At 39.8% G+C, this 25,789-nt stretch overlaps 1 protein-coding gene across 7 annotated transcripts in view; it reads left to right on the forward strand.

The window, feature by feature from the left end:
• KCTD1 (potassium channel tetramerization domain containing 1) overlaps positions 1 to 16,628 on the forward strand; it is a 145,968-nt gene extending 129,340 nt beyond the window's left edge. For all 7 annotated transcript variants that reach the window (XM_037892716.2, XM_043539702.1, XM_043539703.1 and 4 more), the window contains 3 exons: positions 4,778 to 4,922; positions 7,101 to 7,406; positions 14,795 to 16,628. In XM_037892716.2, coding sequence (XP_037748644.1) covers positions 4,778 to 4,922; positions 7,101 to 7,406; positions 14,795 to 14,953 — 610 coding nt within the window. In that variant the 3' untranslated portion in view covers positions 14,954 to 16,628. The remainder of the gene's footprint in view (positions 1 to 4,777; positions 4,923 to 7,100; positions 7,407 to 14,794) is intronic.
• The last annotated feature ends 9,161 nt before the right edge of the window (positions 16,629 to 25,789 follow it).

Genomic DNA, 25,789 nt, shown 5'->3' on the forward strand with positions numbered 1-25,789 from the left:
CACCTCCCTAGGTAACGCATTCCAGTGCTTCACCACCCTCCTAGTGAAAAAGTTTTTCCTAATATCCAACTTAAACCTCCCCCACTGCAACTTGAGACCATTACTCCTTGTTCTGTCATCTGCTACCACCTGAGAACAGTCTAGAGCCATCCTCTTTGGAACCCCCTTTCAGGTAGTTGAAAGCAGCTATTAAATGCCCCCTCATTCTTCTCTTCTGCAGACTAAACAATCCCAGTTCCCTCAGCCTCTCCTCATAAGTCAGGTGCTCCAGTCCCCTAATCATTTTTGTTGCCCTCCGCTGGACTCTTTCCAATTTTTCCACATCCTTCTTGTAGTGTGGGGCCCAAAACTGGACACAGTACTCCAGATGAGGCCTCACCAATGTCGAATAGAGGGGAACGATCATGTCCTTCGATCTGCTGGCAATGCCCCTACTTATACAGCCCAAAATGCCATTGGCCTTCTTGGCAACAAGGGCACACTGTTGACTCATATCTAGCTTTTCGTCCACTGTAACCCCTAGGTCCTTTTCTGCAGAACTACTGCCGAGCCATTCGGTCCCTAGTCTGTAGCAGTGCATGGGATTCTTCCGTCCTAAGTGCAGGACTCTGCACTTGTCCTTGTTGAACCTCATCAGATTTCTTTTGGCCCAATCCTCTAATTTGTCTAGGGCCCTCTATATCCTTTTGACTGTGCCTGATCACTTTCCCCTCCTCTAAGTGCTTCAGAATTGGTTCCTTGGGGACCTGCTCCATGATTTTTCATCCTGCTCTGGAGCCTAGATGCTCCTGCATTACAAATAACCTAGGGCAGAAGTTGTCAGAGCAGCTCCCCAGGAGAATGCAGATACCTTATAATATTTAAAGTGTGTGTAGGATGAAGAGCCGTCCGTTACCATTCACTAACAGAGGAGGCCCAGCTGACAAGACTGTAAAATAAATGTTCCTTCTTTGCCCCCTTCCGCTGTAAACCAGCGTATTAGAAGGGGCCCTCTAAGTCCTATCACAGGTGGGGGAGAGCAGGCATTGCTTGAACCTACCAGGTATTTGGGAGGTGGCAGTGCCTGCAAAGCAAGACTCAGCAAAGATTTTTACTGCTCAGCTTCCAAGGAAGCTAGAATGCAGAGGGAGGATGGAAGGGAACAGAGCGTTTTCCTTGATCTCAAGCACAGCACAGTGCAGTGCTCCTAGACACAACTGCTGCAGTTGCTGCTTAGGGGCATTACGTTCGTGGCTCCTGTTCCACACATTATCAGATCAATGTTCAGAAGCCCCTCCCTTGATTTGATTTTTGAGGGAGGGGAATTGAAAAATTGCAAATTTTATCTAAAAATGAAGTAGCTGTTAATTCTTACAGAAGTATATCTAACTGGAGTTTGCAGTCCTTCGCTATTAATATTAAAGTCTGGTTCTGTTCTGGAAAGTAATTATAAAAATGGCACTTTGGGGTTCCATGTTTACTGTTTCTAAGAGACTTGTAGATCAAATGTGCTACTTTTTAATATAGCTTTTCTAACCCGGCAGACTCAACCTAGCAACCTGAAATCAAGCTGGGTTCTCTGTTTCTAATCCTGGGTCATCATTGTCAGTAGTTAACAATTTTGCAGGCCAGATTCTGTCCTCTGCTACCAGTTGTAATTTCCTAACCAATTAATAATGAAATAAAACCATACGGTTTAAAATATTTAATTAAAATAACCTTTCTGCAAAACGCTGTTTGTGAATATCAATTTGATTGGATGATAAAAACAAGTTATACTTAGCCATGTTTACACACACTGTGCATTCCAGTGTGAATGCTAAGGTCACAGGCTCAAAATGATGATGAAAGTGAGTTTTAAAGGCATATTTTCACCAGCACACTTTCACGCAAACAGTCACAAACCTGGTTGTAAATTATGCTCATCAAATCAGTGAACAGAATCTATATTGTGTGACCCAGTCGCAACTTGAATTTTTGAGTAGTGAGCCAAATAGTAAGTAAAATGCATGAACAAGTTTGTTGAATAATTGTGAATAGAAAATTGCTGTGTGTAGCCCAGGGTGGACTGATTTAAATCAAATCTTGTTTTACATTTGTACTTCGTAGCTATTTTCAGAAATGTAGCTATTTTCATTCGTTTATAACTATTCACACAAATTGATTTGCAACTAAATATAGATCTGACACTAAATTTGGTACGTCTTTTTGCTAACCAGGAGGATGCAAGCAATTATATAGCTTAATATTTTATTCAGATTCTTAACTTTCACAATTTTATTGTGTTAAAAGATGGTGAATGACACATTTCTTATTTACTAGATAATGACTAAATTTTTTACTCATGATTTATGCCAAGCTGTATTTGGTAGAAACTGAAATTCAATCAAAATGCACAAAAACAGCATTTTAATATTTTTATTAGTTAAGTAAAAGTGCCTTAAATCTGCTGGATACAGAAGGGGGAAAGTGTTTATCAAAACATATTTTGTGTTTAAAACTGATGTATTAAATAAAGAAAGTAAACTGATTTGTTTCTGGTCACCATGTCCTTCAAGATTTTAGAACTAGTAGATCTCATCCTCTCATATCTAGTTTTTTATTCATAGATTAGAAAAGGAAAACAAACTTTCCTGCTTTCTTAGCTCTAAACTGCTTTCTGAACTTTAAATGAATTATTAAACTGAAGTAGTTGAATAAACTGAAATGAATAAAATATTCTCTCTGTGCCTGCAGAAGAGGCTACTGCTGGCACAGGCTTGTTGAGCATTTCGGCAAATTCTAGTTTCTGGTGCTTAGCTTCTACCAGTTCAGTGGTTTGACTTTCTTTGAAAATTTTGCCAGCAAACGTGTTCTGTTGAATATTTTTTTATTTAATTTGTGATTTTAATAGCTTATTGCCATAATTTCAAATGTAATTTTAAATTACTTAATTTTAAAAAGAAAAATGTATTTTCTTTAAATTAAAAAATCCAATTTAAATTAGCAAAACTGATTTTAAATTAAAAATATATTTTTTTAAAATATCATTTATTTTTATTCCTGTTATGCAATCTTTCTTGAAAGAGAAAGAAGCAAAATTCATTCAGTAAGTTATCTGTTACAAATTATTCACTCAACTGTAATAATAATGATTACCTCAGCCTAGGGCATTTCCTGCAGAACTTTAAATGACCATCTAAGGTTAATGGTCCTCTGTTTTTCTTCAAGTTGTCATCTCTCCAAGCTGATCAGAAAGAGCAGGTTAAATTTGAATCCTAGCCTGAATATAGTGTATGTCACTGAGATATTTGCTACTTATTCTATACTGGTATGTGATTCATTTTAAAGTCAGTTTATTGCTCTTTGTATAATTTTGAAATGGAATAGATTTTAAATGTGGGTTATGATCATGAAATGCTTACACTGTGTGTCTTATTTTGTTACCTAGAGAAACAAGGTAAATTGGTTAGTCTCTAAGGTGCCACAAGTACTCCTTTTCTTTTTAAGGTGAATGAGGAAATTTATTCTATTGGACCAACTTCTGTTGGTGAAGACACGCACTTTTGAGCTTATGCAGACCTTTTCTTTATTGGACCAGCAGACGTTTGTCCAATTAAAGAGAGTACCTCACGCACCTTGTCGCTTTAATATCTTGGAACGAACACGTCTAAAACAACACTGCATACAACAATGGAAGTTATTTGAGATCTAATAGTTAGGGGATGGTTGTTCCTGCTATTACTATTTTAGTATGAAAACAGTCTCTGTAGTTTACATGTGGTGACTGTATATTCCAAATGGAAAAAGAGATTTTGGCCAGATGTACAGAGTTTTTGTTCCAATTTAACTTTATTGATTTAGAAACCAATATTGTTTCAATTGGTGTCACCTCCTGGTATGACAGTTATAACTGGTTTAAAGGTGCTTATACCTGTATAGCTTATACATACCAGTATAACTTCCACATTAGGAGCTTGCATTGACTTAGCTAGATCAGCTTTAAACCAATATAAATAAATCGGTACAAAAATTTGTGTGGAGATGAGCCTTTATTTCATTAAGAAAATGAAAAGGTAGAATTTGCAGAATACAGCAAATTGCAGCAGGGCTCTAAAATTGTGGGATCCCAAATCAAGCAAAGCCCCGATTTCCTCCCTGAAAACTGTCCATGTAACATTTCAGACTTATGCAATATTTGATGCAGCTCTGTTCACAAAAGTGACCTTAGGTGAGTTTTAGTGACTAAATGTACGGACATGCGCACTCACTCTTTCTCTTTGAAAAAAATTCTAAAACAGCATGAGGGATTTAGCTCAAACTTTACACCCCTCTTCCCCTCTCCCATCAAAAAAATATTTTCCTTAGACACCAAACCTAGAAAATTTCAGACCTAAAGGTTAATGTTGCAGGAAGATTAAGCACATGAGATTTGGGAGAAGGGGATGTTATAAAGGTGAACAAAAGTGCCCGTAGCTTGCTCTAAAGTTAATAGGCACCTGCTACAATCACATTAAATTTCTACTATGAAATCTCCTCACCCACTATTTGTATAATTTATTTAATTGTACATGGTTTAACAAAAGTGTCTTGAAGTTCCAATTTCTGTTATGTAGCTCTCCCTAGTAAGCAGTAGCATTCCTTAAAGGCCAGAATCTGGAGCCCTTACACTGAGTAGTAGTTACATGCAAAAACAGTCCTACTGAAGTCAAGGAGCTACTACTGTGAAGCCATTGAACTGCTCATGTGAATGTTGGTGGTTAATGGCTAAAATGTGGTTTGTAATTTGACCTTGATGTTCGCCTCTTTTCCTCTCCAGAATTGGAAGGCTTTTTGATGGCACGGAGCCTATTGTTTTGGACAGTCTCAAGCAGCACTATTTCATTGACAGAGATGGGCAAATGTTCAGATATATCTTGAATTTTCTACGAACATCAAAACTCCTAATTCCTGATGATTTCAAGGTGAGATTTTAAGTGACTTAAGTGTGTTTGAAATTATTCTGCAAATGTCTCTACTCCTCAGAGTGGGAGTGTAATTACACTACATTTGGGAGTGTAATTAAAATAGTCTACGAGGCAGGAGTGGGTTTTGGAGCATTTGACAATGCTTTTAGTCACTTGGCAGAAGTAAGCTTTGTCTCACTAAAGTGACACCCATTGGCCTTTTCTTGAATGGTATTAATGCTAAGTTTTGCCTTCCTGACCGTAACATAGTATAGCTTATGCATTAAACTATATGACCTCTGCAGAGGGTTCCCCATCAATTCTCCTTCTTCAATTAAAAGGATTCTGTCCTGTGATCACAGGTTAACACTGGAAGAATGATGTGTGAGTCCTGACAGCCAAAAGTAAATAACGTTAAAATGTGTATAATGGGTGAACTGCAGAGTTTCATTTTCCCTTAACCTCTGAGAGGCACACATGTGACTCGTTCTTAGCATCTTTGCTGAGAAATCAAGGGTGAGTTCTTGCAACCCCATTATCTAAGCCAGATATTTATCAGCCTGGTCTAAGCTTTTTTTTTTTTTTTTTTTTTTTAAGAGAGAGAGAGAGAGTTCTTTTAATGAAAATTGTGAAAATCTTAGAACTTCCTGTGTGGGGGGAGGGTCATCAGTGAAATGCAAACTAGAGGCCACAGATTGGCTCAGAAGGGGTCTTTATCATCCTTTCTCCCTGTGAATGTACATCTGAGTATGCAGTGTGTTCCGCCATTAGCTTACATAAGGAGGCATGACATTAGGATGGGATAGGAAAGATGACATGGAAGGCAGTTTAGAATGTTGTAAACTTTTTGTTCATCTTTAAATGCATGTAACATGTTGAGCTCTTTTGAAAATCTGGCCTTAATTGTTTAAGTAGCAGGAAAATTAATTTGCCTGACTGGTGAACTGAACATTAGTTTCAGTTTAAGAGCTGTATTGCAGGAACCTTTTGAATAATCTCTGATATCAACACGCTTATCCTTTTTTATACATATCTAGTATAGACCCACCTAAGTAACATAGGTATCTGAAGGCTGCCTTCTTCATAACATTAATAGTGCACTCTTGCAGAGTAGTTTAATACATAATTATATTATAACTCTGCTGAAAATGAAAAAAAAAAACTGCTCTTGACAGCGCGTTCACTGTGGTGTTCAGCAGATCCCTTCTAGTCACGTTTTGAGTCTTCTGCAAAGATGCATGTTTAAAGCAAATAGCTCTCCCTCTTCAGGACAGATGCTTGGGTTAGTTGATGACTCTCATTTAATTATAAATGCAGATGGACAATTATCCATTTATCATGTGCCTATTAAGCATTGTCTGTTGCTCAATCTCAGTGCAATATTGACCTTGTTACTACTGCTCCTTTGTTGTCATTACATTCCTCTACCTTCCCTGATTCTCACATTGGTTTTCTTCACCCAGACACTTTTTTCCCAAATACATGCTTTAAACTTAAAAAAAAAAAAAAAAAAAAAAAAAAAAAAATACAGCAACAACAAAATAGAAATGTAAAATTTGGAAGCCAGCAAACCTAAGAGCATCAGGTCTATTTGCTATGCTTCAAAATGCATTTTCTGTTATGTTTGAGGCAACATAGCAAAAACAATACTGTTGACAAAATGGGATATATTCAAAATAGTTAACTTTTAAACTGCAGTAATATATGCAAAGCACTATGCAAATATCTGAATCATTTTACTTTTAAAAACGTTGCCGTCTTCCTCATTTACATGCTTATACCTGTGCCTGCTAGTATTGCTGTAAGACATGATGGATCCTAATGATGGATTTTCTGAATCCTGATTTAGTTCTGTTCCATCTGTTCAGTGAGGTTGTCATTTTATGACATCACTATGGGGATAAAAATTTAGAGAAAGGTGGATTGCGACAATCTGATGTGCTCCATAATACACACTTCTTTACCACCATTTTTTTTTTAAACATTTTTCTACGTATTATTTCAGTCAGTAGATTTTAAGAGACCGTTTTTGCTTGTTCCTTAACTGTGCATATAGTAACTATGAAACGTGTAGAAGTGGTTTCAACTCTCGAGCTATCCTAGCCTCTTTGCCAGAATAACCATACAAATAAGCAGTTACTGTATATTCACAATGCATCTTATTTAGTTGTGCACAGTAAAATATATATCTTTCAGGACTACAGTTTGCTATATGAAGAGGCAAAGTATTTTCAGCTCCAGCCCATGCTAGGTGAAATGGAAAGATGGAAACAAGATCGGGAGACTGGCCGTTTTTCAAGGTCCTGTGAGTGCTTGGTGGTGCGTGTTGCCCCCGATCTTGGAGAGAGGATTACGCTGAGTGGCGATAAATCTTTGATAGAAGAAGTTTTTCCAGAAATTGGCGACGTGATGTGTAATTCCGTCAATGCTGGCTGGAATCACGACTCCACCCATGTCATCAGGTTTCCATTGAATGGATACTGTCACCTCAACTCAGTTCAGGTACGAAGTCATGAGTGTATCATTTTAAAAGTAGACCAATGATTGATTTTGTGCCAGTGGACTGACTCTCTTTACCTTAACTCCAGAAGGTTTCAGCGGGCAAAAGCAACTGGAGACTTTGAGGTGGCTAGTAAGAATAGGTTTAGTTCCACAGGTTAGGGCTGACTTCCTTAACTTATTTCACATGTATATTTCCTAAACATCCTTGCAAAAGAACAAACATTGCTGAAACAAATTACTTTGAAAACCATGCAACTTCCCCAGGGTTAGTCAAGTGTTTTGTGTTTGATCAGGAGCACCCTGGTGCATGTGTTGTGTTGCCATTTATGTTTCGTGTTGGATGTGAGATCTATTCTTTCTTCCTGCTCTATGAGGAAACATCAGTGAGGACATGTGTCTGCTTCTGACAAAGTGAGACATATTTATTTCAGGGTCCATGGAAACATGCTGATTTCTTCCTGTTCTTGGATATTTTTTCCATTTTATTATGAAATAATGAGAAGCAATAATACATAAAGTGAGTCGCCTTGGTGTAAAATAAATCTGTCATGAAATGGCCGAGGAACCCTGGGAGATAAATGTTAGCAAATCTAGAGTAAGTTTGTAATAAACTAGTCACTTGCAGTGTTCTCTCCCTCATCCCCTGGATTGGTGACAGTAAGGAATTTTTCTTTTAGCAACTGCACCATATTCAACAAGTGTTTGTAGGTAAAGTATCTTTCAGTTCTGGAATTTTCATCAATACTTTTGTTGTTGTTTTTATTTAGATGCACCTGTGCAATGCTTTACACAGAGATACTTGTATCTGCAAAAAATTCTAAATTAGACCTACACATTTTCCTCTCCCACTCACCCATCACTATGCTACATATGTAACACTCAGTGACCAGGTCAGATGAGGTCAGTTCTGTTAAAGACAGACTAGGAATAATTTTTCAGAAGTAATTCTTCTTCTTTAAGTATATGTCCCTATGGGTGCTCCACTGTAAGATGTGCGTGCGCCCATGCACTTTCAATCAGAGATTTGAATCAGCAATGTTCTATGGCTCCATGCCTGCATACTACACAATCTTGTGCTCCAGAATAATGGTATATAGGGAGGAACAGACCCACCACCACTCCAGTTCCTTCCAAAATGCCGGCCACTTGAGTTGGAACAACTGAGGTGTCCACTGCTTCCTGGAAGCTATTTCTGTTGTTTTATTTACTCAGTATTTGTTTTGGTTTTGTTTCAATATTTGCTTTCCTTTTTTAATTTTGCATAAATTTGTGTTTATTTGTGACTGCCTCCACCCTGGGTTCCTTGGCACTGATTCCTTGGCCTTCCTCATTGGCTTAACTTCTGGGGTATGCCAGTGGCTCCAGGAGTCAAATCCTGCCAGACCTACAATAGAATTTTCACCAGACTGACAGGCCTTCTAACTGTCTCTGGTGTCTCAAAAACTCTCACATCCCATCTAAGTGCAAAGATGCACAGGAATTAAAAGCATGTTTCACAAAGAAAGGAAGGTAAGATTGAAGCTTATCCTCATGGCACACTCCTTAAGGTCTGTGGGGTCCGAGTCCTTCCTCGACTCCCCGCAATGCTTCGGGAATGACTGAGGTTGCTTCAGAGATGAAGCACCCTAAGAAAAGAGAGCCTTTCTTCTGAGAGAACCTCCAGAAAAAGGGGTAAGTCACCTCCTTAGAATGGATCCCAGGGAGACCTCATGTCCCATAATGAGTACCTGCAAGGCTCGAACAGACATTGGCACCGAGGTCTCGGTACCACCTAAGCAGAGGTCCTGTTCAGATTAGCCTACCAGCAAACAGCACTGATAAGCACTTTCCCCAGCGCCATCTTGACATCGGGACTCCTCTAAATCCAAAGACTCAAGAAAATCTGAGATGCTGGTACTAAAGCCTTCCAAGAAGTCAGATAGAGCCCTTTCAAGCCTCTGCTCCCTCTCCAGTACCATTAACTTTGGGTGGCATGCACTTGGAGCATAGAGCTAACATTTCAGTGGCCACTCTACCACCGACGTCAACAGCCCCCACTTCTCTTCAGCAGCTAGAGCTTCGGTACCACTCCCAGTTCCAACTGCCCATTGCCATAGGCCTCTGGCACCCTTAGCAATTCTTCTTGCAGGAGGATCTGCTCATCTCAGAGGAACTGAAGTCTCTACCGCTTAAGGGGCACTGAGAGAAGTTACCTGCCAATACAGATATGTCCACTGGTTATCTCCTTCTTTCATCTCACGCTAGGAGCCGGGCTCCCAGTATTCACCCATCCTCCAGTGCCTTCATAGCCCCCAGCACGGTCTCTGGCAACAACACCATGAGCTTCCGCTTTGGACATGGGACGCTACCTCAGACTCTGAAACGTCTGGGCAGGGCTCTTCCTTACTGTACCATCTTATACCGCTTGAGGTGTACCCTAGCGAGAAATCACCAGAACCCAGAAGGCACTCTGGGCATTTTGAACACGAATATTCCTGGGGACTCTCCCCTTACCCACACTATTGGAATCCCTGGACGTCTTAAGGGCACCAATTCTGTACGTTCCTGTCTGGAAAAAGCCGTGTTTTGGATTCCCACAGGGGCTGCAACACCCTTTGGCATGGCAGCAATAGTCCCTTGTACCATATTTCTCATAAATATTGGAGGACATTCAGGAGCTATTTGCAGAAGAGGAGCTACTTCCTCACACAAGTCCTTCTCCTCCCCCCCGACAGTGTGGCGATGCTGCCTCCGCCACCACCCTCCTATGCAGAAAATTTTATGGTATTCCAGGACCTAATGACACAACCTGCAAAATCTGTTCAAATCTCCTCAGAGGAGGTACAAGTATCTCAGCCCTCTCTGGATATTCTATGTGTCCCCCATCCCCCACCCCCAAGTAAGATAACTCTGCCTATTAATGAGGTGCTCTTGTCTCTAGCCTGGCAGATCCCTGCCACTCTTGCACGTACCTTCAAATGGACAGACAAAAAATATTACGTATGAGTGAAAGGGCTGGAGTATTTCTTCCCTCACCCCACCCCCTAGCTCGGTTGTGGTGGACGCAGCCAATAAGAAAAACTACCAAACTCACTCAAGATTAACACCCTCTGAAAAAGAGGCTCAATACCTAGACCTCCCCAGCAGGAAGAGTCACTCGTCCGCTGCTCTTCAATTTTAAGTAACAAATTGTCATGCCCTGATACCAAAATATGATTTCATAGAATCATAGACTATCAGGGTTGGAAGGGGCTTCAGGAGATCATCTAGTCCAACCCCCTGCTCAAAGCAGGACCAATCCCCAACTAAATCATCCCAGCCAGGGCTTTGTCAAGCCTGACCTTAAAAACCTCAAAGGAAGGAGATTCCACCACCTCCCTAGGTAACTCATTCCAGTGCTTCACCACCCTCCTAATGAAAAAGTTTTTCCTAATATCCAACCTAAACCTCCCCCACTGCAACTTGAGACCATTACTCCTCATTCTGTCATCTGCTACCACTGAAAGCGGTCTAGATCCATCGTCTTTGGAACCCCCTTTCAGGTAGTTGAAAGGAGCTATCAAATCCCTCCCCACCCCATTCTTCTCTTCCACAGACTAAAGAATCCCAGTTCCCTCAGCCTCTCCTCATAAGTCATGTGTTCCAGTCCCCTAATCATTTTTGTTGCCCTCCGCTGGACTCTTTCCAATTTTTCCACATCCTTCTTGTAGTGTGGGGCCCAAAACTGGACACAGTACTCCAGATGAGGCCTCACCAGTGTCAAATAGAGGGGAACGATCACGTCCCTTGATCTGCTGGCAGTGCCCCTACTTATACAGCCCAAATGCCATTGGCCTTCTTGGCAACAAGGGCACACTGTTGACTCATATCCAGCTTCTCATCCACTGGAACCCCTAAAATAAAATAGGTCCTTTTCTGCAGAACTGCTGCCTAGCCATTCGGTCCCTAGTCTGTAGCAGTGCATGGGATTCTTCCGTCCTAAGTGCAGGACTCTGCACTTGTCCTTGTTGAACCTCATCAGATTTCTTTTGGGCCAATCCTCTAATTTGTCTAGGTCCCTCTTATTCTATCCCTACCTTCCAGTGTATCTACCACTCCTCCCAGTTTAGTGTCGTCTGCAAACTTGCTGAGGGTGCAACCCACTCCATCCTCCAGATCATTAAGGAAGATATTGAACAAAACCGACCCTTGGGGCACTCCGCTTGATACCGGCTGCCAACTAGACATGGAGCCATTGATCACTACCCATTTGAGCCCGACAATCTAGCCAGCTTTCTATCCACCTTATAGTCCATTCATCCAGCCCATACTACTTTAACTTGCTGGCAAGAATACTGTGGGAGACCATGTCAAAAGCTTTGCTAAAGTCAAGGAATAACACGTCCACTGCTTTCCCCTCATCCACAGAGCCAGTTATCTCGTCATAGAAGGCAATTAGATTAGTCAGGCATGACTTGCCCTTGGTGAATCCATGCTGACTGTTCCTGATCACTTTCCTCTCCTCCAAGTGCTTCAGAATTGATTCCTTGAGGACCTGCTCCATGATTTTTCCGGGGACTGAGGTGAGACTGACTGGCCTGTAGTTCCCCGGATCCTCCTCCTTCCCTTTTTTAAATATGGGCCCTACATTAGCCTTTTCCAGCCATCCGGGACCTCTCCCGATCGCCATGAGTTTTCAAAGATAATGGCCAATGGCTCTGCAATCACATCCGCCAACTCCTTTAGCACTCTCGGATGCAGCCATCCAGCCCCATGGACTTGTGCTCATCCAGCTTTTCTAAATAGTCCCAAACCACTTCTTTCTCCACGGAGAGGGCTGGTCGCCTCCTTCCCATGCTGTGCTGCCCAGTGCAGGAGTCTAGGAGTTGACCTTGTTCGTGAAGACAGAAGCAAAAAAAGCATTGAGTATGTTAGCTTTTTCCACATCCTCTGTCACTAGGTTGCCTCCCTCATTCAGTAAGGGGCCCACACTTTCCTTGACTTTCTTCTTGTTTGCTAACATACCTGAAGAAACCCTTCTTGTTACTCTTAACATCTCTTGCTAGCTGCAACTCCAAGTGTGATTTGGCCTTCCTGATTTCACTCCTGCATGCCTGAGCAATATTTTTATACTCCTCTCTGGCCATTTGTCCAATCTTCCACTTCTTGTAAGCTTCTTTTTTGTGTTTAAGATTAGCAAGGATTTCACTGTTAAGCCAAGCTGGTTGCCTGCCATATTTACTATTCTTTCTACACATCGGGATGGTTTGTCCCTGTAACCTCAATAAGGATTCTTTAAAATACAGCCATCTCTCCTGGACTCCTTTCCCCCTCATGTTTTTCTCCCAGGGGATCCTGCCCATCAGTTCCCGGAGGGAGTCAAAGTCTGCTTTTCTGAAGTCCAGGGTCCATATTCTGTTGCTCTCCTTCCTTGTGTCAGGATCCTGAACTCGACCATCTCCTGGTTACTGCCTCCCAGGTTCCCCTCCACTTTTGCTTCCCCTAGTAATTTTTCCCAGTTTGTGAGCAGCAGATCAAGAAGAGCTCTGTCCCTAGTTGGTTCGTCCAGCACTTGCACCAGGAAATTGTTCCCTAAACCTCCCAAAAACTTCCTGGATTGTCTGTGCGCTGCTGTATTGTTCTCCCAGCAGATATCAGGGTGATTGAAGTCTCCCATGAAAACCATGGCCTATGATCTAGTAACTTCCGTTAGGTGCTGGAAGAAAGCCTCGTCCACCTCATCCTCCTGGTCCGGTGGTCTATAGCAGGCTCCCACCACGACATCACCCTTGTTGCTCACACTTCTAAACTTATTCCAGAGACTCTCAAGTTTTTCTGCAATTTCATATTGGAGCATACTTCAACAACTATTCAAAATTTACTCATTTTATTGATCACTTGCCACAGGACAAGAGGGAGCAGTAACAAGCCCTCATTTCCAAAGCCCACTAATCACCAGAGTTTCCTTGCAGGCTGCCCTCAATGCTGCTGCCATAGCCTCATGATCTCTGTCCACTGTTGTGGTGACTGATAAGCATCCTGGCTCCAGTCTTCCAACCTTTCTAGGGAGATACAAAACATGGTGAAAGACCTCTTCTTAGAAGGGCCTAAGCTGTTCAGTGGTGATACTGTTGCCTCCCGCCACTCCTTCAAGGATTCAAGGGCAACCTTAAGGTCACTTGGCATTTATATACGTGACAGGACAACGATTCCAACCATTCCAGTACTAACCCTATCACACCTATAAGGTCCAAACCTCATAAGAGAGAACCAGCCCTGACAGCAACCCCCCCTACCTGGGCTTCCTTCTAAATAACTATTTTGACAGCTGGGTCAGGGGCCATGAGCGATCCACTCTGTGAACCCAACTTCCATCCTCCCTTTAGGAACCGCCTATCCCAATTTCTACCTACTTGACAATTTATCACCATAGACAAGTGGATTCTGAAGGTGGTTTGGATGGGATATTCTATTCATTTCCATTCTGTCCCCCCTTCCATTCCTTTTTCAGGAACCCATCTCAGCCTGTCCTGCATCTGGGAGTAATAGAGCCGGTTACCCTAGAATTTGTGGGAGAAGGTTTTTATTCCAAATATTTCCTGGTTTCCAAAAGAAATGGCAGCTGGAGGACAATTGAAGACCTCAGGAAACTGAACACCTACATTCTTTTCCAGCACTTGAGGATGGTGACTCTGGCTACCATAATCCCATCCTTGAATCTGAGGGGTTGGTTTATTACCCTTGACGTTCACATTTTGTATTTTCACATTGCTATGCACCCTTCCCAAAAATGCTTTCTACATTACATCGTCAGCTCAGAACACTATCAATACCATGTCCTTCCCTTCTAACTCTCCATGGCCCCATGGGTCTTCATGAAGATTCTCTCAGTACTATTGGCTTCCCGAGGGGGTGTTCAGCTCTGGAGGTCGTGCTTCATCTCCCACCCTCCTTCCCTTCATCTGCAGAGTCTCCAACTCTGTAGTTGAAAAGGAACCGTAGCAGCAGTGGGTTCAATCCTCCCTATATACCTTCACTCTGGAGCACAAGGACGCGGACACTGTCGATTCAAATCTCTGATTGGTAGCGTATGGGCCCGCACATTCTATGGTGGAGCACCCATAGGGACAAAACAAAGTGAAGGATTCGAGTTACTGGAAGGTAAGTAACCTCTCTTTTTTTTTTTTTTTTTTTTTTAAATGCATTAGAAAGTTGCGGGGCGGGGGGGAATGCAATGGTATCTAAAGGAAATCTACTAATTAAGACATTCCAGCAGAGTCTGTTAGCAGAGCTGTGCATTCTTTGTTCTTCACCTGGATCACAGTTTACACGAGGTCACAGTTTAGCTACCGCAAGTTGATCATCCTTCACCAGCAGCAGCAGTCTTGGTTTTTTGTTGTTTATTTTACATTTATTTTCTCTCTTTGCAGGTACTTGAGAGGTTGCAGCAAAGAGGCTTTGAGATTGTTGGCTCATGTGGAGGAGGGGTGGACTCTTCCCAATTCAGTGAATACGTACTGAGGCGAGAACTCAGAAGGACATCTCGTGCACCCTCCGTCATTCGAATAAAGCAAGAGCCTCTGGACTAAATGGACATGTTTCTTTATGCAAAAAAGGGACGTTACATGTGCAGTTTGGACACCAGACAAGTCCTGGAACTAAAATTGAATAAAGACGCCTTTGTATGAAATATAGAGACCACACCTGAATTAATATGGGAGCATTTTGAATCGTAATAATAATAACCTCAAGGTGTAATTATATGTCAAAAGATAGGAAATGCAAACAAAGGATGGGGGGGGGGGGAAATGGGAAGGTAGGGTTGGTGCTGTGATAGCCATTAAGTGTCCTAGGCCTTCTTTAGGCCCACTTAACGGTAAACAAGCCATTATCATCAGAGGGGAGACAGAGTTCTCCTATACATTTTCCATTACCAGAGTCCATCCACTTTCCCATGTGTATGTCTTGATTCAAGTTTATTTGCATATGGAGGTTTATGTCGGTGTCTTTTTAGAGGTAACCAGGCAGGAGGACTTCAGGAAACATCCATCCATTGCAGTGAAAGATAGTTGACTGAGATTTTAAACATAGTCTGTACAGATGTCAAACACTTTTGTCTGCCCTCACAGATGTGAAAAGTTACTTTTTTTGTTTTAAATGAGTTGAGTTTTTTGTTTTTGCAATGGGACCAGAATTAATACGTGGTAGAGTTGCTCTAGTTTGAATCAGCTGCTTTCCTACAATTTTTTAAATTGTATAATGATAGGATACAATAAACTCTGTTTAAAATAATGAGGGTGTGGATTAAACCAACAAAAGCAAAAGAAATTTAATTAAAATAATCAGTCAGTAGCTCACTCTGTTATGCTTCCCCTAGTCCTATTCGGGTTGCAGAATAGCAAGTTATCTTGCATACAGAGAGCAAACTGCAATTCCCATGCTGGGTAGAGTGAGTTACAGGAAATAGATGCTCTCATTGGCCTATATTAGAAAACCTGTCTGGTGCACCCTATATTGCTGGTTTACATTCAACACTAGTTTTTTAAGCTTTGTCTGAGTTTGAAAAGAGGCTATTGTGGTGATGGGACCATTTTCAATACTGGTAAAACTTAAAATAATAATAGAAGTTTGGCCCAGAGAAATCAGTCATGAAAATAATGCCAGGTAAATGTTCTGAAACCTATAACTAATAATAGTCACATCATTCCTTTTTAAACATGGAGTTGGCAGCTGTAACTCTGAATTACCTTGATGACTGTAAGTCAGAATGTTTGTTTTTAATGTTGTTAATTTCCCTCGTTTAGGGCTAATAAGCTTCTGCCTGGAAGTGAGACCCTTTGGCTACACCATTGACCTTATTATTCTTATTACTAGGCAGTAACTTTGTACACAGTTATCCTGCAAGTTATTCTTATTGTGCAACATCTCATTGAAATCAATTGTGCACGTGCCCAGTTGATGTCAGTTAGACTTTGCAAAGTAAACATAATGCGTAAATGACACTACTGCACAATCTGTTCATGGGTTGATGATTTTATCACATAAGAGGCACCAGCAACCACATTATCTTTCATCCAAAATATTTCTTTATGCAATATTACACTATATGACTGTGTATTACTATGGAAATCCTATTGAATCAATGGTGCAGGCATTCCATTCATTTCAGTGAGAACTTGCTATTTATTTAAAAAAACATTGTGAAAAGTAAATACTCCATGTAACAAGGTTTTTAATATAGTTCTGATAACTGAAAAAAGTAAACCATTTTTTCTGGTTTTTATTAATATTTAGGAGAGGGAGGGATATTTAATATCTTCTTGGCAGTGCATCCCATTGTGATTTGAAATGAGAAGGTTATGGAACCGGGGCAGTGGGGGAGAAGAACTCCAGAAATCTAAGTTGGGTAGACAGTTATAAGGTTTTAGTTTCCTGCTGATCTGTAGGTATACACTTATGAAAAGCTGAAATAGCTGCAAAACAATGCTTGTTTTTGAGTAATAGTAAGTACTCCTCTTACAAAATAAATAAATGCTTGTACTTCCCCCCCAAGTTGGTTGTTAGTTTGCACAGAGGTGGGAAAGGAAACAGCTGAATCCATGGGAAATAAATATTGTAACCAGTCTTTAAACTGAACATAATTGGAGATGGTCGAATAACAGTTGTGACTAAAAAACAACAACCCACAGCCCAGGGATTGATATTTGCATTGGTGCAAAGTAGTCAGAAATGGTTGCAACTGAATCTGAAAAACTTGAATATACATTATGGAAACTCTGCCAGGCTGTTTGAGTGTAGTGTAGCTACTGGGACCTCGACTTATTACAATGCACCTGTCTGTCCTCTGGTCTGTGTAAGCACAGAGATCATTGGGGTGGATGGGAAACAGGCATCAAAAGAATTCACTTTATCTTTCCTCTTAAATTCTACCACAAAACATTTTTGTTGCTGTTTTTTCAAGTTTCTGGGTTTTGTTCAGATGGCAGTTTTGTGGCTCTTTATACAACATACCTGTTCAGCTCCCTGAAGCCGGAGAAACTTCCTGTTCTTTCCAAATCCCTGAATGGCCAGATATGCTTTCACTGAATGTTCATTCATTAGGAATTGAGTCATAAATCATTCGGAGACCCTGAATGTAAATGTCACTGCAATTATGTTGTAGTTATGGAGTAAGAGGTCACAGAGAAAGTAATGACTAATGAAAAGTAATGAGATGCAGGAATAAACAAAACATAGATTTTTAGAGAGGAAACAGATTAGTTTTGTGCACATGAAGGTCACGCTTGTAACAATGTGTCTTTAAAATGTTGCTTAGAAAATCTGATCAGTAGACACATGAGCAGAATATCCAGCAAGAGAAACAGAAAGGATGAGTATAAGGACAGCTCATTTCTGGAGGCTAATAACTTTTACTTGCACAATAGTTTTATTTATCTATTTTTTTTTTTTAGTATAACTGTATTTTATGCCATCAGTGGGTATTTTATTTAGCTATACCAAGTGGAAAAATGGCAATGAATGCCAGCTTCCAACTCTACATGTCTGGCAGGTTGATTAAGCAACTATCAAAGGGACTGCTGCGCATGTACTCTGAAAATGCCACGTGACACACCCTTCCTTGAAATAAAATTTTGGAGGAGGAAAAACTCTGACTTCCAAAGAACTGTGATAGCATTGTTGCTTTTTGAAAAGTTAACACTGATTTTTTACAAGTAGCTCTCAAAGGTTTCACTTCTGAAATCCAGTACAGTTCTTTCCCAAATTCAACCTTAATATACACTAGGTAATGCAAGTCTTTATATATAGTGACTCTTGAAACTCCCAGATCTGATGAGTCCCTAAACTGAACTAATCAATCCTCTCTCCCTTTGATCAGGTGGGAAAAAATTAAGTCCCTATTTTAGTCACATTTGTAGAATTGCTACATACCAAAAAGTACTTGGTAATTCTTTTCCCCACTCCTCTTATAACGGGAGCTTTGCCCAGTTCCATTCTGCAGTTTCTTTTCCCAGTTCATTGCCATGAATCTAGGAGAAAGCTGAATTGTCTTTTAAACTGCACTGGTCACCAGGCTCATATTTTCAATTGTTGGCTAGCAGGGGCATGAGTAATTGGGAAGCAATTTTGGGGGGAGGAAGGGAGGGCTGTATCACACTGAAATTTGACTAAGTTGGTCATGCTGCACAGTGAAGTTAATCCACAGGATGAAAAGTCATATGACTGAAGATGTAACAAAAGCCAGCAGGGACGTCAGTGGAGCCTGACTCTGGCTACAGAGGACCATCTGAAGGTACAGAAGTTGAGCAAGCCATTCAATTATTCTTGCTCCCATTATTATGCTAAACGTGAGCTGATTTTTAATTTACAAAGAAATAACTTGTTCGTGGACCCTGAATATTTTCCATAGACCTTTTCAAATTGGTTCATACTTTAATTATAAGGTTTTGCATTCCCATGAGTGAATTATCAAATACACTTTCTCTTTAAAGTCCACATTTTTTTAAAAGATAACTTGGAATTCTATTGACCAGTGTTTATTTTTTAGAGAAATAAAACAATTTACTTGAATCTGTCACTTCTTTACTGAGAAATTCTATATTATGAATCATTTCTAGTGGACAACTGGGATTTGAATGCAGGCATTCTTGTTGCCTGTGGTTTATTTACAGTGGAAATGAAACCAAGAAACCCTCAGGGCCTTTAGACCAGTTGATTTTTCTCAGACTTCAGTTTGAATGGTTTATTATTTCTTGAGGGGCTGCAGGGATCACCAGCACCAAAATCAATACTTTGCATTAAGTCTCTGTGTTGTCTTTGGCTATTACCTCACCGAGCTGGTTATTCAAGCCCCCAGAAATAAACTGAGTATGTTGGATCAGATGTTCTGTATTTGAGATAGAAGCTGTTGAAATCAAATCACCACCCCTCTTCCAACACAGATGCAAGATATATAGTTGAATTGATAGTACAAAAGTTTCCTCCCAACATTCTATTACTGTAACTTGAGCAAGAGCATTGTTTTCATATTAGCCAATGACTAACTTCAGTGTTTGATGGCATGTTAATATTAGCACTTGAAATTGTCCCTCTTTTGGATAAGACACTTGTTTGCAAAAGTAGAAATGTCCCGTGGGAGATGCTGGATACTTTTTGTTTTCTGTAAATATATATATTTTTATAACTTTCTTAGCCTGCAGTTTAATACATTATTGTGCCATATGTCCATGAAATAAACAAGAGAAATTATCAAAAGAAAATCTGAAGTTGCTATTAAGAACCAGATTCTGCTCCCCATTGCTCACATTGAATAGTAGTTTACTCCTTAATTAATCTCGTTTGGATTTGATTAGACTATTTCATGGAGAAAGGCGCTACATAATGGGGGTAGGGGGTCAGAATCTGGGCCAAAATAATCAATTGCCCACAATCCTGTATTTTAAAATTTAAAAAAACCTTACATTTTAATATCAGATCAGAGTGAGAGAAACACACCTTGTCTCACAGCAAAGTTTAAACATTGCATTCGTGACAGCTCCTCCTATTTTCCCATTAGTGTGAAAAATTTGCCCTGAAGTGACCAGCTCCTGTGTCTGTACGTGCAAGTCATGCTGAGCACTTGCTGAGCTACACTGGTCAGCTCTATTGCATTTAAGAGTACAGCTTTGATTAGCTTTTGTGGATGGATGGTGGAGGAAAGAAAGAGATCCATGTGATTTGTCTCTGTACTCTGAGTTGGGACTGATAAATGAGTTCATCTATAACACCAAATAGTCTTTCTGTTTCTGTTCTACTATGTAGCTTGTCAGTATTTTTTTCTGAGGAAAATGTTATATTGGATGCCTGACCTTGCCTAGTCACCACTATTAAGCAGCCTGTAATTTATAGGTATGCAACATGTTAAGTACACACCTCAATTTGGGTGTCAACCTTTTTTTAATCTATACATAAAGTCTACATTGACACTCTAGCTTAATGTACTGTTAGTTGTATTTGTTCTGATTTTCCATACATTCAAATTTATGGATTAGTGAGGATCAAATAAATTGATGTTTGATGCTTCAATTGATTTAATCCAGAAGAAATTACACTTGGTATACAAAATCAGCACATGGGATGCTAGTTCGATCTGTAGCAGCTGTTTCACTAATCCTTACAGTTTCCTAATAAATAACCTATTTCAGATTTGTATTTGGTGTCTTGCATTGAATACAGTTATTGCCAGATAAATGGTGAAACTGGTTGTGAATCTACTTGTCTTTTCCTCTATATTGTATTTGTTCTGCTTGGGTGTATTTGAGAAGTTCCATAGTAATACTTTGCCTGCTCAGAAGATGGTACAAATCCTTAATTAAACATCTCAGCACCTGTGAGGGAGGTAAGTGCAAGCATGCTCCTCTTACAGATGGGAAAGCTGAATTATTAGAGAGTAATGATTTGTGCAAAGCTGCAAGCAAAGCGGTAGCAGTGCCAGGATTCACACTCAGGTGTTCTTGGCACTGATCCACCATGCCATTAACTGTCCTTTCATTTTCCTTCACAGTTACACTTGCAATACAAAACCACTTGGGGACCGTCGATATACTGTGATGTATTACTTTACGGTTTGCTCAAATATGGCATAGAAGCTTTGTAGCCACTGCCTTTCAGTCTCAATTTTTAAAATTCCTGTGTTAATCTTGCATATTCTCTTGGATTTTTTTCTTGTTCCAGTTATAAAACAAAAAACTGACATGTTTAAATAACCTCTGTTTGGTTCTTTATCTTCGTCCTCTGGGCCAGTTCTTTAATTAGTATCTGTAGTCTTTTATTTCTGAGATTTCAATTCCCTTCCACAGAACTAAGGGATCATAGGGAAAAAAAAGCTGTATAATAAGTGAAAGAGGCCTGGTAATTCATATTAGCCATCTGAAAAAAAAATCAAAGAAAATACACCTGCTTAAAGGGATTACAGTTCAGTTTTGATTTTTATCAATGACAGGAGTCTTTTAAAGTTATGGTGCTAATGGATATGTTTGTTCAAGGCATGGCTTGATTTTAGCTTCAAACAATCCAAAATTGAAATTGCAAAATAAAAAAGATGAGGATTAAACCTCTACATTAACTTGGTCCTTCAGTATCTGCTTATCTTTCTCACAGTAGTACCGTGTTTGGATGAGTAGCTTAAAAAGAGTACCATATTAACAACCTTAGCCAATGCACCTTTAAAGACTCTCTACTGGTTGGCTTAGAGATAACAGTACTGCTCAAAATAGTCTTCTGATGCATTACTGATAGATATAAGTTAAAGCCATAAAACTTGCAGCTTTATCAGGCAATATCTACTAAATCCTGGAAGCATGTAAGATAACCTAAATGTAATCTACTTCATATCAGCTCCTCCAGTGATGGATAGCAAAACAAAAGCAGGACTAATGAAAAATTAATGAAAACCGTTACTTCCATAAGAAAAATGATCTATTTTTCCCACCTTTGTATTGATTTTAACTGGCCCTGTAAATGGAAGTGTATAATTTTATCCTAAGGTAAAGAGGGTTAGGGAGAGCAAGCCTATAATTCTGTTCATGTTTGTGACACACTTTCAGGCTAAAAAAACCCCAAGCACTTTCCTTAGAATGTTAAAGTCACCTGTGAATACAGACTTCAGTAATGTGTTTTCAACTCAGGCAAACTGCCATGCTGTTTGCCAGACATTGCATGAGCAGTGGACTTCGAGTACTTTTGAAGGCTAATAGGGAAGTACAAAGAAACAATGTTTAGGAAAAATCAAGTATATTCCATATAACTTGGGTTTTTAACATTCTGATGCATTCATGTTTGTTTCTGACTCATCTTCCCCTTTGTTGGAGAAACATTTTTTTAAAAGACCCATGTCTCTTTTCTGTGAGCAAATCCGTATTCACACCCAAGAGTACTGGCAATCTTTGTATGGCCAAGCTAATTGGGTTAAATTGTTCCTTGCACTAGTTTAAATAGTGAGATCCTCTCAATTCTGTTTTCTTCACACTTTATCATTGAAGCATTTAAACACAGCTGGCTTTTTGTATAAAGTGAACAGAACATTGCTGACTTTTCAAGATACTGTAACGTAAATTGATCTGTTCTAATACTTTTCTGTAAATTGTATATTAAGTTATTAAGCCCTCACCTATTTAATGTTAATGTGTCCATCAAGCCCTAATAGTGCTGCTGAGATGATATATCAAAGGGACTGGAATATAGTCAGATTTTGATGGAAAATAAGTGTTTTTAGTACAAAGCTTAGGAAATGTATCTTTCCCATTCCCCATTCTATGTTGTATAGGCCTCTTAATATCTCCTTTGGGGGAGAGCGTTACACACCTACCTGAGTCTGTGCTGTGGTCAGGAGGTGAGAAGGGAGATGTTTCTGCACCTACAGGTAGGTGAGTACTACTTTGTTACCTTTTCCCATTTTCTGGAATCCCCTGACCTGTCTGCCCTTTTGGTCACATACTTGACCCCGTTGCTCTCTTCTTTAGTACACCGTGTCAGCCAGGGTGGATTTGATTTAAATCAAATTGATTTAAATCACTAGTCAGGAAGACACGATTTATTCATGGTTTTCTACATAAAAGTGCATTCTTGTTGTATGTTATAACCTTCATACATATTCTTCACAACTCAGAGATGGATGTAGGTTTCATTTTTAGAAGGTACACACTCTACATTTTTAAAGTGATTTATTTGAAAACTTTTCAGATTAGTTTTACAGCTATATCAGAAAATGAATGAGTGTTTGGTTATTTCATTTACCAAAGGTAATTGAAGCAGATATTTATGAAGTCATTGGGCGGTGAACGATCTCCAATTCAACAGGTTAATCATTAATATTTGGAGGATTTTCTTGCCATGCTGTATCAGGAGGAGAACATCACCAGACAGACATTTTAAATTGTTTTATTTAATTAAAACAACAATGTTACGTATTCTGGGGTTTTTTCTTCAACAGCAAACATATATAATATTTTAACAAAACAAGCATATGAATTTTTGAATTTAGTTAAACATTCAAGTTTTTTAATATCAGGTTTGTTTTTGTTAAAATTGTTTTTAACTAAAATAGTTAAATGACATTTTTTTAAAAAAAATTAAATCGACTGTCAGCCAGGTCAACATGAGAAACTTAAAATACTGGCTTCTGCAGATAACTCAGTCGTCTTCACCTTCATTCTCCTGTTTGTTCATAATCTGGAAAAGAAAATCAAGCTTTCCTGCTTTTTCAGATCCCAAATGATTTCTCAGTTTGGAATGAATTAGTCCAAAGCAAGAAAATATTCTTTTTACACCAGCAGAAGAAGTTACTGCTGATAGAAGTGAGATTGTCACTTCAACAGTCTCTGAATCCAAGTGCTTAAGTGACTTCCACCAGTTCTCTGGTGTGACTAACTTTAAAACATCATCAGCAAATGTATATTTCTTGAATGGTTCTTATTCCCAAACTGGGTCTCTTTTACAGCCTGCTGCCATTATAGGTTTTCCCTTTCAGTGAGAGAATGGTATGGTAGATCTCAAATCAATGAAGGCTACACTCAGAAAGACCTCAAGACTTCTGGAATATGCTGCTCAGTTTCACTTTTGTTTCTACTGCCTGTCCCTCCCTTCTCACATTTATCTCCAGACTTCTTCTCCTTGTCCAGATCTATTCTGCCCCCAACAATCTGCTAGTCATTGAACTTTTTGAAACTTTGCACTTTTAGAGAGAGGTAAGGGTTTGACTCTGTGTACACAAATTTGCAGAGGGACAATAGGGTTGAGGTCTGTTATTTCTCACCTCTATACATTATTTATTTAAAAACGTTTTTGCTGTTAACAAGAATGTTATCCTGGAGACACAAATCCACAGTTTGAGAACTGCAAAACTAAGCATCTCTGATGGTATCTTCTAGACGGAGCACTGAGTCCCACTGGGTAGATAGACAGATTAACCTAAATAATCTATACAGAAGCCTCTAGAACCCCATAAGATTGGGTCCCTAATCCATGAACTATTGGAACTCATTTACAAAACTTTTCTTAAACGTTACATGAATATATTGTCTCATACTATAGAATTAGAATTTATAATCCCTATTCCATGATGAGATATCTTTGGGCTATAATGTATCTTAATTAAAACTATCTTTAGGTAGGTTTTTTCCTCAAAAAGCATTTTATCAAAAAAACCCTATTTAAATAAAAAAAAAGTCTGAGTTTTTTTTAATTTTTTAAAACTTTGATTTTTATCCACCCTGGTGTCAGCCACATCTTAGGCTGAATGTTTTCTTTGCAATGGCACGACAACAGCTCCAGTAAAGGACACATTGCCTCTTATAGTGAGTTTCATTTAAAACTGGATATTTACCGCACCTCACTGTTTAGCTTTACTCAATTTGTATTACAGAAGCACCAAGAAGACCCAATTGTGCTAGGCTCTCTATAGACAAGAGGTGGCATTCCCTAATCTTAAAATGAAAAATACTGTGGTAAATGATTCTGGAGGGTAAGTGTCTAGTTTTTAATGGTGCCCACTGTCTATGAGGTATATCGCTTGGTGATAGCTAATCCAGTGGAGATCTGAACAGGGAAGTGTCAAGATCACAACATGAACAGTAAAAATTACCCATAATTCACCATCAGCACAACCTCACGGTAGCAATGATGGATACAGTAGTGTAGACAGGGCTCAGGAATTTGTACCATTGTGACATCTAATGCACCAGGACAGTAACACCAGAGCACTGCTTATGCCAATGTGTCTGTCAGGGTGCTCAAAGCATGAAAGCCACTTCACGGACAGTAAATAAAAATAGGGTGACCATACATCCCATTTTGGCCAGGACAGTCCCCTTTTTAAGCTCTGTCCCAGATGCCAAGTTTTGCCAAAAAAAGTTGTGACATTTGTCCTTTTTTCTCTGATGATCAGTTGGCAAGAGCAAACAGAATAAACGCCCACTTTTTACAAAAATAGTGGGGTGCACTCCCCCCACCAACTGGGCAGGGAGGAATTTTCAGGAGGGGAGGGGAGCGGCTCAGGCCTGCCCTGCACTGTGTCCCATTTTCACTTTGAGAAATATGGTCATCCTAAATGAAGAAATACTTTCTGCCTCAAAGAGCTTACAATCTGAATGAAGACACAACACAAGGGTGGGAATATAGCGAGGTTACACAGACACACACACTGTACATGAGTGTCTACTTGGTCCTCAGTGTGGGTCCAGACAAGATTCAGTGCCATGCATCCATTGCACAGTGCTGTGAAGCGATAGTTTACATGAGCAAATTGCAGTCTGAGTCTAGAGCTTGCAACCACTTTGGAGAAATTAGCCACACCTTCAAGAGCTGTTTTTAAAAAGAGCAATAGGGAAAAGGGGCCAGAGAAGACCCACAAAGCCTTACATGAAAAGACTTGAGGGACCTGCAACACACTG

The sequence above is a fragment of the Chelonia mydas genome, chromosome 2 (assembly GCF_015237465.2).
Source record: "Chelonia mydas isolate rCheMyd1 chromosome 2, rCheMyd1.pri.v2, whole genome shotgun sequence".
NCBI lineage: Eukaryota > Metazoa > Chordata > Testudines > Cheloniidae > Chelonia > Chelonia mydas.